At 47.9% G+C, this 13,042-nt stretch overlaps 1 protein-coding gene and 1 long non-coding RNA gene across 2 annotated transcripts; one reads left to right on the top strand and one right to left on the bottom strand.

The window, feature by feature from the left end:
* Window positions 1-5,381: 5,381 nt before the first annotated feature.
* On the bottom strand, window positions 5,382-8,102 carry LOC148803976 (uncharacterized). The gene is made up of 3 exons (XR_016082783.1): window positions 6,603-8,102; window positions 6,144-6,534; window positions 5,382-6,069 (listed from the first exon to the last, which is right to left on the bottom strand). It is a non-coding gene; the product is annotated as an uncharacterized LOC148803976 (long non-coding RNA).
* A 2,842-nt stretch (window positions 8,103-10,944) lies between these two features.
* On the top strand, window positions 10,945-12,231 carry ASAT1 (acyl-CoA sterol acyl transferase 1). Its single transcript, XM_010271814.3, has one exon. The coding sequence runs from the start codon at window positions 11,041-11,043 to the stop codon at window positions 12,097-12,099; it is 1,059 nt and encodes a 352-aa protein (XP_010270116.1). The 5' UTR covers window positions 10,945-11,040; the 3' UTR covers window positions 12,100-12,231.
* The last annotated feature ends 811 nt before the right edge of the window (window positions 12,232-13,042 follow it).

Raw genomic sequence — 13,042 nt, 5'->3', positions numbered from 1 at the left:
GGGCGCAATTCGTGGAATTATTTACCTCGCACTTCATCACCAGAAAGAAGTGCCTGAGGTCGCAAGAGATTCTGCTCAATGTAGTTCAAAGAGAAGAGGAGTCCATTAGAAGCTACATCAAGCGCTTCAACGACACCTACCTGCAAATCCCTGACCTATACCCAACGGTGAGACTCACAACAGCCAAAAAGGGCATAACTCACAGGGAATTCAAATGGCATGTGGTGGCCAACAAACCAAAAGACATCACAGAATTCCTCAAGCTCGCCGACCAGTTCATCGGAACCGAGGAAGAGATGAATCAGAAAATCGACAATCCAGCGGAGAAGAGAAAAAGAGATGGTGACAACACAGGTAATGACGGGAATAAAAGAAGAAAGAGTAAGTCCCCGACTAGGGGAGGAAACAAGTCTGGGAGTCGATCTCCTTTGCGATCTCGCAAGTCAGGTTAGCGCTCCAGGACCCACCTGTGGAAAGGACAAACTACACACCCCTCAACGCTAAACGAGGAGAAATCTTGATGGCTATCAAAGACTCCTCCTTTGTCAAGTGGCCTCTTAGGTTGAGGGGAGATCCTGCCACCATAAACAGGAACGTTTACTATCACTTTCACAAAGACCACAGGCACAGTACGGAGAACGATAGGAACCTCCGTGACGAGATCAAAGAGCTCATCCGTCGCGGGTATCTGAAAAATTTCATATAGAGAGAAGAAACAAGTCAGGTAGATCGGCAAATAGACCGTCAAGGGGACCAGAGAAGGAATGCTCCCGAGTCCAGCAACAGATAGAGACAAGCAACCGCCATGGCAACTGCCCGAGGAGATACCGATCCGCGAAGTAATCAATATGATTACTAGCAGGTCCACCATCGCGGGGTGCACTTCGGTAGCAGGTCGAACTTCAGTCTGTGAACTAGAAAGCGAGGAGCAGAACCCGTCAAAGCGACCTCGAATTGAAGAGCCAATTCATTTCATGGAGGATGATGCACGCGGGATCCAGTATACTCACAACGACGCCCTGGTGATAAAGCTAAGGCTCAATGACTTTGAAGTCAAGCGCGTCCTAGTGGACTCAGGTAGCTCGACCAACATATTGTTCAAAGACGCCTTTAACAAGGTGCAACTCTAGGAAAGCGATCTAAAGCCGACAGATACTCTCCTAGTAGGCTTTAGCGGCGAGGAGGTCAGACCCCTAAGGCGAGTTTCAGTACCCGTGGAGGTCGACACGTGGCCGAACATAGCGAGGTACGAGCACAAGTTTCTGGTGGTCGCAACCCCATCTCCTTACAATGCCATAGTAGGTCAGCCCATTACGCACGCCCTACGTGCGGTAGTATCCACCTACTACCTGGCAATGAAATTCCCTACGGACTATGGAGTAGGGGTTGCGTGAGGCGACCAACTCGAATCTCGCAAATGCTACGTAGCCGCCCTCAAGGGGAAAGCCAAACTAGCGGCTGACATCGAGCTCGAGCGACCTACGGAGTATGCCGAGGAGCAAGCTACACCAATAGAGGAGACGGTTCACATCCCAGTCTCGACCGATGACCCAGCTAAGACCCTCCAGATTGATGCTTCGATCGATGAGCCACTTCACTTTCAGCTGGTAAGCTTTTTAGTTCAAAATTTAGATATATTTGCTTGGTCCGCGGCAGAAATACCCGGAATAGACTCTAAAATTTTAACTCACAAGCTAAACAGCGATCCCTTAGTCAGGCCAGTTAGACAGAAAAAGCGCAACCTCACCCCGGAACGCTGGAGGATAGTCGATGAAAAGGTCGGGAAGCTCTTAGCAGCAGACTTCATCAGGGAGGTCCATTACCCGAGCTGGGTAGCTAACCCAATTCTGGTAAAAAAGGCCAACGGTAAATGGCGCATGTGCGTCGATTATACCAACTTGAATAGGGCCTGCCCAAAAGACTGTTTCCCGCTGCCCAAGATCGACTGCCTAGTGGATGCGACCTCAGGGCATGAGTTGCTGAGCTTTCTAGATGCATACTTTGGTTACAATTAGATCAAGATGGACCCCGTCGATGAAGAAAAGATGGCCTTTATAACTGAGCTCGGGTTGTTTTGCTACAAGGTTATGCCCTTCGGATTAAAAAATGTCGGGGCAACCTTTCAAAGACTTCTAAACAAGATTTTTGAGCCGTTAATCAACAATAAAGTTGAGTGTTATGTAGATGACATGGTCGTTAAGACCCAATTTTCAAAATTTTTATTAAACGATTTGCAAAGTGTTTTCGAAATTTTATGAAAGTATAATATGAAATTAAATCCCAACAAGTGTGTCTTCGGGGTCACCTCGGGTAAATTTTTGAGCTACATAGTCAACCGACATGGCATCGAAGCCAACCCGGAAAAAATAAAGGCCATCTTAGATATGAGACCACTCCGCAAACTAAAATAGGTTCAGAGGCTGAACGGCCGGATAGCCACTATGAGATGTTTTATGTCTAAGTTGGCAGATCGCTGCCTACCTTTCTTTAAGGCTATATAAAAGAGTAAAGACTTCGAGTGGACTACGAAGTGTCAGCTCGCCTTCGACGAGCTAAAAAGATACTTAATTAGTACCTTGGTTCTGACCCGACCCGAGGAATGGGATATTTTAAAGTTGTACCTCTCTGCGAGCGACAAGGTGGTCAGCTCGGTACTGATCAAAGAGGTAGATTGGGTCCAATGACTCATCTAATATGTTAGCAAAGTCTTGCAGGATGCAAAAACAAGATACCCGAAGGTCAAAAAATTAGCGTACGCGCTAATTGTAGCAGCTCGGAAGCTTCGTCCATACTTCTAAGCCCACACCATTATCCTCACCAACAAGCCTCTGAGACAGATACTGCTCAAGCCCGAGGTTTTTGGTAGATTGACGAAGTGGGCTACGAACTCTGCGAGTACGACATCCAGTATGAACCTCGCACGGCAATTAAAGCCTAAGCCTTGACCGATTTTGTGGCGGAATGTATGTTCAACACTGCAATTCCTGAGCTGACCGAGCTCGAGCACACGGTGGAAGCTTCAACTAGTGCGGCACCAATCCCAGTTAGAGCAGGTCCGACTTGGGACGAGGAACCTTGGATCCTCCACGTTGACGGCTAGTCCAACCAACAAGGAAGTGGTGCGGGAATAATTATGTATGGTCCAAGCGGGGTGAAGCTAGAATACACACCCCGGTTCGGGTTCCCAGCACCAAACAACGAAACAGAGTATGAAGCATTGGTTATCGGGCTCACTCTAGCAAAGGAAGTGAAAGCTAAGCACCTCGTCATATGCAGCGACTCTCAACTCGTGGTCAACCAAGTCAGCGGCGAGTATGAAGCCCGCAACCCCACCATGGCAGCTTATTTGGTCAAAGTTAGGGAGATTTTGTGTAGCTTTATCTCTTATTTCATCAGGCAGATCCCGAGATCCGAGAATGCTAAGGCCAACGCCTTATCCTGGTTAGCCAGCACAAGTAGCAACACCATGCGGACCGTGTACATAGAGGACTTACCTCGGCCTAGCATTTTCGGGGAGGCAAGAGAGGTCGCTCTAGTAGCACAAGCAAAGCCGAGCTGGATTGACCCACTTGTAAGTTATTTGCTTCACGGGACCCTCTCTACAGAACGCAATGCGGCCCGAAGGGTAGAGCGCCGATCGGCTAAATACGTCATTATAGGCGACAGTTGTACAGGAGATCTTTCACGCTCCCGTACTTGTGCTGCTTGCGACCCTCAGAGGCCAAGCTCGTTCTCCGCGACACCCATGAAGGCTTATGCGGTGGACACCTGGGGGGCAGGGCTCTCGCCCAGAAGGTGTTACAACAAGGTTACTACTGGTCCACGATGAAGGCAGACGCACTCGAGCTTGTCAAGAAGTGTGACAAGTGTCAAAGGCACGCCAACATCCACCACCGACTTGCTGCTGGTCTCAAATACCTCACCAGTCCATGGCCTTTCACACAGTGGGGAATCAACATACTTGGTCCATTTCCGCCAACGACAGAACAGAGGAGGTTTTTGGTCGTAGGAGTGGACTATTTCACGAAATGGGTGGAAGCGGAACCTCTAACAACAATCACAGCCCGCAACATACAAAACTTCTTTTGGAGGAACATAGTGTGTCGCTTCGGGCTACCTCGGGTACTCATCTCCAACAACGGGAAGCAATTCGAGGACATCAAGTTTTAGAATTGGTGTGCCGAGATGGGAATTCAGCCAAATTTCACCTCGGTAGCACACCCCCAGGTGAACGAGCAAGCGGTGGTCACCAATAGAGCCATAGTCCGTGGACTGAAAGCTCGCTTAGCTCGAGCCAAAGGATTGTGGGTAGACGAACTGCACGGTATACTTTGGGCCTACCGGACCACCATCAAGACTACCACGGGTGAGACTCCTTTTAACCTCACGGCACAGAAGCAGTGATCCTAGCAGAAATCGAGGTGCCTACGCTACGCTTGGAGGCCTACGATGAGGAGACAAATGATGACGAGCTCCGTACTAACCTAGACCTAGTGAAAGAAGTACGAGACCTGGCATACATCCGGACTGCAGCTTACCAACAGAGAGTAGCTCGGTACTATAATGCCCGGGTCAAGAAGCAACACTTCCGTGTCAGCGACCTGGTTCTTCGAAAGGTTATGGTACCTGAGCCCAGTGTTGGTAAGCTCGGACCGAAATGGGAAGGTCCGTACCGAGTAAGACGAGTATTCGGGTAAGGTATGTACGAGCTCGAGACCTTGGAAGGGAAAGAAGTACCTCGAGCGTGGAACGTCTGCAACCTGAGAAGATACTACTTGTGATCGTCGAACTGGAGAGAGGACTGCGAGTCACTCCTAGAAGCCCAAGGGCCATGATGTCGAGCTGACATATGACCTCGGCACTACGAATAAGTCCCAGTCGCCTCTTCGGCATAGGCAGACAAGTCCTAGTCGCCTCTTCGGCATAGGCAAATCAGCCCTCATGCCTAAGGCATAGACAGTTCGGGTATAAACCCTACGACGTCTAGCCCACCTTGGCATATAACAACAGGTTGATCCCACTTGAAGTCGGGCCCGACGACTTGGCTCTAAGGGACAACCGACACCTAAGTGAGTAGCCCGTGCGCAGGCAGGTCGGGTATATACCCTACAATGTCCACCCACATCGGCGTACAATATGCGAAGTTACCCCTACTCGTAGTCAAGCTCGTTAGCTCGATAGTTCGGGGTAACCTACACTTGGAAAAATTTTATTTCGATTATCCCTACTTGCAGTCCAGCTCGTTAGCTTGACAGTTCGGGGTAACCTACTCATTTTTACTCCTATTTGGTAGTTCGGGAGTTATTCACACTTAGAAAATTTTGTACAGAGAGTCAAAATGCTTATATTTCATTGATGTAAAGTTTTTTATTACAAGCCAAAAAAAAAGAAGAAACTTCCACTATGAACCGAGCTCGGAGGCTCGGGGTATACAATATAGAAGATTAGGAGGCTTCTAGTCATCTCGGGGCTCCTCGCCCTTGTCCGAGGCTTCAGCAGGAGGGTCCGTCTTCATACAGCTCTCATCAGCACCGGTCCCCTCGACGTCATCGAGCAGGTCGCTGTCGCTTTCTACTTCGAAGTCCAGATCTTCAGCAGCTTCGGCGACCATTTCCTTCGTAATCCTCGAGGTAGTAATGGTACTACGATCGAGCTGAGGGAACTCACGTCGGGTCAACCACCTACTGAGCTTGAAGCCTTTGCGGTAGCTCACTGTCTCCACCTCGATCATCTCTTTCCAGTACTCCTCCAAGGCCTTTTATTCCTTGATGGCCTTGACCTTGGCCTCTTCCACTACTTGAAGGAGTATCTCAGTCTTTCCTTTATGTGAGCCTCGAGGTTCTCGACCTCCCTCTTCAACGCTGCCTTCTACTCCGCGAGCTCCTTCTTCTCGGACATCAGCAGCGTGATCAGTTCCTTTTTAGCCAGTGCATCCTTCTTCAGTTGGTTAACTTCATTGCGGGCCAAGTCTAGCTCGATGTGAGCCTTGCGGGAAGAAGACTCAGTTGCGAGAGCCCGCTTCAAATCCAACTCGGACTGATAAGTCAAGGCGTGGATAGCGGAGTTCACCTGCCAAAAGAAAATAAGCGTTAGCACAAGAAAAGCCAAGTACAAGATCGAAGAAGTTAAATCAGAAAACCTACCACCATGCAGTGGGTAGCCGCTCGGGCTCCGAGCTGAGTGACCGGCAGTTCGGCACAGCCAGCAACCTCCTCGAAGTACACTATGCTTTTGGTCTTGAGAAGGCTGTATTTCGGAGTCAAAATGCTTCGAGCTGCTTCATCGCTGCCTGAAGAAGCGGCAGCTGCAGAAGCGGGGTCCGAGACATCACCTCCTCGGGCGCGCAGGGCGGGGAGAGCTTCCCGGATTCCTCCTCGACCAAGTCAATCACGGGAGGTCGCTCGGCAGACGATGACTACTCGGGCTCTGGAATGGAAGCCGGCGGAGACTCAATGCGAGCTCTTTTCGAAGCTCGCTTCTTCTTTCCCTTCTTCATACTCACGAAAAGTTCGGTCATGGGGATGTCCATGATAGCTGCAACCAAAGCACAGTCAGAAATAATACCAAGATAAACAAAGGAAATACAATAAATGGCAACCTACCAGGACTTAGACCGGCCTACATGAGCTTCTCATCAGTCACATAGTCCACGAACTTCAAGTCGAGCTCCGCCCAAGATCGGAGCGCTTCCCTTGTCTTCAGGTCCAACCTGACACCGAGGTCTTGGATGGTCGTGAAGGGATAAGAGATCCATCCTATGAATGCCCAAAGATTGCGGAATAAGGGGCGAATTTCAAAAAAATTTATCTCTCCCTTCAACTGGGAATCGTATTCCCTATTTAGAAAATCATATTTTCAAGGATCAATCTTGAACCATAAACTGAACCAGATCTAAACCAAAAGGAGTGGGAGAGGATTATACCTGATACGAAGAAATACTATCTCCCAATGGAGGTGTTCACACCCAAGGAAGGATCCAAAATCTGCTCCCACTGAAGAAGGCGCAGTGAAGGATGGAGCAGAATCAACAATGTTCTTCAAAAGAACTTGACCCTTCGCAAGAATCAACTGGACGGCTTGTGAGTACAGCTCCAACCAATCTTTTCCCAAAAGATTGAGATCAAGATCAAATCTTGATTGCTCCCAAGAACTGGAGATCGAGTTGAAGGAATGGCAATGGCAGGAAGGTGGCGGCAGGAGAGAATTCGCAATGTGCAGGAAATCTCTCAATCTCTCTCTCTTTAAGAGAAGAATGTTGTTGATGATGTAAAAGGTTGTCGCCCCCTTCCCCTTTTATAATCTCAAAGGGATCAGCTCCTAGTCAAATTAGGAGTTGCTAATCCAAATCATATTTGGGTTAGAAGTCCCTTAGTGATAAGGGATAATCCTTATCTTATCCGCAGATCAGATCAGCTATCTCCTAATATAATTAGGAGGTTTCCATATCTAAATCTCATTTAGATCTTGGACTCTCTGAGTGGATAGGGTCTAAGCCCAATCCTTTTAGCTGAACCACTTCAGAATTTGCCCCCCTTTTAATGACTGATCAAATCAGCCCAGTTCGAAATGGGCTTAAGGCCCATTTAAGGTTATGTACTCAAAAAGCCTTCCAAACCGCTGCCCAGTTGGGCTTCCTTGTATGGCGTGGGACCCAAGCATTGATCTACACATCAGCCACATGGGTTCAGCCCAGCCTTTGTTACAAGGCCTGGCCGAATGCACTGCTGAAGAGAGTGTACCCCCTGAAACCCATCAAATGGGCTCTATGGGCCCAACACTTACACTAAGTGGTCCCTGGGCCAAGCCACCTTGTAACACCCAGGGACTGTGGGCAGATGCAAGATTAGCCCATCAGGTGTTATCCTCAATGGTCTTACACTTAACCTCTCAGCCCATAATGATCATACACTGCCCGACAAGAGAGGACCTCTCCCTCGACTGCAAGAAACAGTGTTGCACTCTCCACTCATATGGATCCCGGGAATAAAAACCTTCTTACAAACATTTTAGAAACCATAATATATATACTTTTATATCTTATATAAAATATATTTTGCAAAACAAATCTCAACGGTTGAAATCGGCTGCCAGCAGTCTTGGTTTCCATCAGTGAGAGTGCATCCCCGATCATTACCTTTGTCCGACAAAGGGGCTGATCCTGTCACTATGATCACCCACTCAGATGAATTCTTGGACTGTCCCAACATACCCAGGTTTTGACCCCCGCTAAGGATCTCACTGATTTGTACATCAAAGATAGCCCAATCCGACACCTAGTGCAGCATCATAATCAAGTCCAGGGGTCGGGTGTAACTTTCCAGTTTTGCCCATCAATCTCCAAGGTCCAGGGCAATACTGGAAATCTGGTTCAGTTCAAAGATTCAATCAATCCTACACTGTATGTGCCTAGGGTCTCACCTTGGCAGCTGAGACAGGCCACCCCAACCGACTTGGTGGCACCACAGTGTCAGCCTTGTCAGGATAGGTCTCCCCAGACCGACCCACTGGCTGTGAACATTCTAAACTAACACGAGTCTCATTAAGTGTCCAGTTTAAGGGTATTACACAGAAACATACCAAGGGAACATGAATCAAATATGTATCTTTATTCATTTACAATAAACTCATAAAGTACATCATTCTGATTGAAGCTAAGGGCATATAAAACTGTCTAATAGGTCACCCTCCAATGGGTTGGGAAAGGCCACCCCTCAGTGTTGCGGACCACAAAGTAACGCCTTTTCCAGGCTGGGACCTTGTTCGCGAGCTCATGCAAGAGTTTGTAGCCTGGACGTGGGGACAGGTAGTAAGTTCGCTTGTGTTCGGGCAGAACACAGGACAAGTTCTTTTTTATAAAAAGAATGGAGGAGAAGATGTCGAGGTCGAGAGGAAGGTTATAGTCGTGGAAAAGGGAGATGGTTCCTACTATATTATGAATGGAGTTTGGGTGCAACTGGTCAATGGTAATGTTGAAAAGTTTTATGACCTCGACTATTAAGGGGTGAAGTGGAAGATGAAGACCAGCTACGAGATGTTCCTCGAAGATCACGATCTCATCGTGACCGTGCTCCCAAGGAAAGTTACCTAGGGGAATACTATAGACTAAGTCGTTCGGAAGCCTATACCGAGCTATTAGGGATAGGAGCCTGTCCGCCGTCATTGTCGACGGGCCAAAGTTATCTGGCCGCCGACCTCGATGAGAGGTGGAAGCCAGATCACTTGAGGCCTCTCGCTCCCCCCGGGGTGATTCCACCTCAGGAGGATCGCGAACCGCATCCTGACCCGAAGTAACTTCTTCAGTAGGGCGATCTACGGCCCGAGACGAGGCACCCACCTCGGCTCCAGCGGATCCACCGCTCCCATCTAAGAGACTATCAAAACTAAAACTAGACATAATGGAAGACGCGGAATCAGAAAAGAGAGCTAGGGAAGACTCACCAAAGGAAAGACAGAGGAGAGGAAGACGATCTTGAAAAGACACCGAACTGAAGAGACACCGAACTAAAGGACTTGAAGCGCGGCCTCAGACCGAAGGCTAGCGGATTTGTGGCGAAGCAAATGAGTCTAGGGCCCCCTATTTATAGCCGTTGTGTCCGAGAATCAACGGTTGAGATCGAAGTGATCCAACAGCGCCTAGGAAAACCGGCTATGCGACCCCCAAGGTTGAAATCCGTTTAGCGCGTGTTTTGACGTCCGTAGAGTTTATAGATAGCGTGACGTCTGTGCGTAGACTAGACGCGACCTGGGTTATTCTTGGTTGAGTTGGGCGGATGAACTGGTCCGACCAACGATTCGCTCGACAAGCCGCCTGGACCTCGTGCCAAATCCACCTAGACTCGTCTTGAAATCCCCTCACCGGGTCGAGACCCCTAGCTCGGGGAGTGGGGAGCAATTGCCGAAGGGTGATTTGGCTCGACCTAGTAAAGAGGGGACACGTGGACACGACCTGACCAAGAGATGACAACTTAGCCTGACAAGTTCAGTTGGCAACAATTGAGCTCGTGTATTCAGTCACCTTGGCACAAAGGCCGCCTCGGCCTAAGGCTCACCTCGGCATCGAGGCACCTCGGTATTCAAGCCAATTCGAAACTAAAAGACCGAAGTACCAATTCGGAACCAAGAACTCGAATCGCCACATAACTGACTCCCGCGTAACCAACTCCGGAGGTCTCTCCAACAGATCCCGAATCCCTCGAGATCACGATGAGTTAACAGATCCCGACTTTTCATGGATCATGATAAGGACTTATCCAGACTGCGTCGGAATCGGAAGTGGAACAAGATAAGCCTTACCTGTATGTTGCTCCTTCGGAAGCGGAGCGAACTCTATCTCCACACCTCGGATATCCCGGAGCTCTTTCGTGTGCCCCACGACTACTCTAGTATATAAAGGCACCAACCCCAATGGCGCAAGGTACGTGTGATTTTTCTACTCTCTAGCTCTCTAGCTCTCTAAACTCTCAAAGCTATCCAGCTCACATCAGATTACTAACTTAAGCATCAGAGCGACCTCGCCGGATTAGCCACCCCGAGTTTCTGATCTTATCTTGCAAATTCACTTAGCTTGTCATCTGACTGGAAGCCACATCATCCTCCAGCAGAGAGCAGTAAGATCGTGCACCATTAGGTATGCGATAGACATGGTCATATGGCAAGCAAAACACAGTGAAACAAACTTGAGAGGGTATTTTAATAAACACTGTTTTGGAGGGTATTTTAATAAAGTTATATCTAAATAGATAGACATAAGGGCAAAATAGGCATTTTAAAAAAATAAGCACATTAAATCGGCTTTTCAACCAAGGAAGAGGAAGGGAGTTAGTTGCATGTGTTTCTAAAAAGTACAGGGGAGGTTTCTATTAAAATGAAAACACGAGGTTTTTATGATTGTCAGAAAACGCGGGGGAGGTAGTTGCATGTTTTCTTATTCTGCAAGCACGTTTTCCTCGCATCAGTTCAATCTTAAAAGCAAAGAAAACTAACGCAGTAATAGGGAGAAACCCAGAGGAAATTAGAACCTGTAGCAGAGAGAGAGAGAGAATGGGCAGGGAGATCAATAATTTCATCAAGGTATGGGTCTCAGTTTTAGCATCTTTAAGCTTCTGTTATCTTATAGCCTCAAAGGTCCCAAAGGGAAAGCTGAGGCTGTTGACCATCCTCCCCATCTGCTGCCTCTTTCTTCTTCTCCCACTAAGCCTCCATTCCGTCCATCTTGGTGGCACCACGGCTTTCTTCGTGGCTTGGCTGGCTAATTTCAAGCTTCTCCTCTTCTCTTTTGGTCGGGGCCCTCTGTCGTCCGATCCATCCCTCTCTCTCTTCCGTTTCATCTCCTTGGCCTGTTTTCCTATCAGAATCAAAAAACAAAATCCATCACCCCAGATAACCAAAAACGGCACCCAATCGCTGCTAAACTACGCCATTAAAGGTTTACTTGTAGCTCTATTGATCCGTGCCTACGACTACAGACCGTATCTGCATCCCAAGGTCATCCTGGCGCTTTACTGCTTCCACATTTACTTCCTCCTGGAAATCATTCTCGCCGTCGTCGCATACCTGGCTCGTGCCCTGCTTGGCCTGGAGCTGGAACCACAGTTCGACGACCCCTACCTCTCCACCTCACTACAGGACTTCTGGGGACGAAGATGGAACATCATGGCCTCCAATATCCTGCGCTCCACCGTATACGAGCCTACTCGAAGCCTCGCCGAGCGAATAACGGGAAGGAAGTGGGCCTCACTACCGGCCATACTGGCGACGTTCGTGGTGTCGGGGCTGATGCACGAACTCATCATTTTTTATTTGGGGCGTTCAGAGCCCACATGGGAGATGACGTGGTTCTTCATCCTCCATGGGTTCTGCTTAGCGTTGGAGATCCCGGCGAAAAGCGCCTTGGCCAGCCGGTGGCGGTTACATCGGTCTGTTTCGGGCCCATTGACGATTGCATTCGTTATGGGCACCAGCTTCTGGCTCTTCTTTCCGCAATTCCTGCGGTGCGGTGCCGACATTAGGGCGCTGGGGGAGTACGTTGCCGTGGGGGAATTCGTCAGAGATGCTGCTCGGTTTTTCAAAGCGGGATCTTTTCACGTAGTCAGCGCGTAGAATTCTCCATCATTTAATTGTATTTTAGCTTTCAATCAGTTATTAGCTATTGCTCTGGCAATTAATTGCAGTCTTGAGTAATTGTGAATCAAGAGCTATGGATCATGAATATATAATAAAATTCGTATTGTGCTAGTTTCCTCTCCGTCAACTAGTCTAAGCCAAAAACGAAAACCGAAATTCAGTCGGGGAAGACTGAAGAGGAGGAGGTCATCGGCCATCCAACAAATCTAATGGCAAAAAGTCAAATAAAGACAACCATTTGTTTAAACACTAAAAGCCTTAGTAGTAGGCTGGTGGAACCCACATTTCTAATCTCATCAAAGTAAACACTTCACCTTTCTTTATTTCCAACTAGTTTTGGGTTTTAAATTGTAAATGAGGAAAGATTGGTGTTGATGGTTTGAAAGTGACAGACATGACACAAAGGTAAGAGGCCCCGGACCGCTTTGTAGATGCCGCGCGTGCCTCAAGAATCAAGACGAAGAGCCCTGCGCTTATCTTTGTTTGATTCTTTCTATTGTTGGGTTATCTTTCAATCGCATATTGAAATCCTGTGGGTTTCAGGATACCTTGTTTCTTCTCTTATGGATTCCTACATTGACTTCTCTAGTAAAAATCATTTTCATCACCTTTCCAATGCGGATTTCTGATTTCACTTTGAGCCCTGGGTTGAACCGTCATTCTCCCAAACATTGCTTTGCTTTTAACTATTAGTAGGGAAGATGTTGCCATTTTGACGTTCAAACTAAATGGCCATTTCAAATAAGGTGTACCACCGGTCTACTGAATTTGATTCAATGGTGGCGTGGCTAATAGTAGCTTAGAATTAGGGTTAATAGGGTGTATGTATCTGAATTAATTTGATATTATATCCTAACAGATATGTAAAACGTAAATTTGAACTCAAAGCATTCGGATATTTAGAAATCCATTGGATTAA

This window comes from Nelumbo nucifera, chromosome 1, assembly GCF_055504915.1.
Source record: "Nelumbo nucifera cultivar China Antique chromosome 1, China Antique-T2T, whole genome shotgun sequence".
In the NCBI taxonomy this organism is placed as follows: domain Eukaryota; kingdom Viridiplantae; phylum Streptophyta; class Magnoliopsida; order Proteales; family Nelumbonaceae; genus Nelumbo; species Nelumbo nucifera.
This window is presented reverse-complemented; position numbering and strand designations above follow the sequence as displayed.

What these genes read in the sequence shown, in the direction of transcription:
- ASAT1 (XM_010271814.3), top strand. Translation starts at nt 11,041, where the DNA reads ATGGGCAGGGAGATCAATAATTTCATCAAGGTATGGGTCTCAGTTTTA.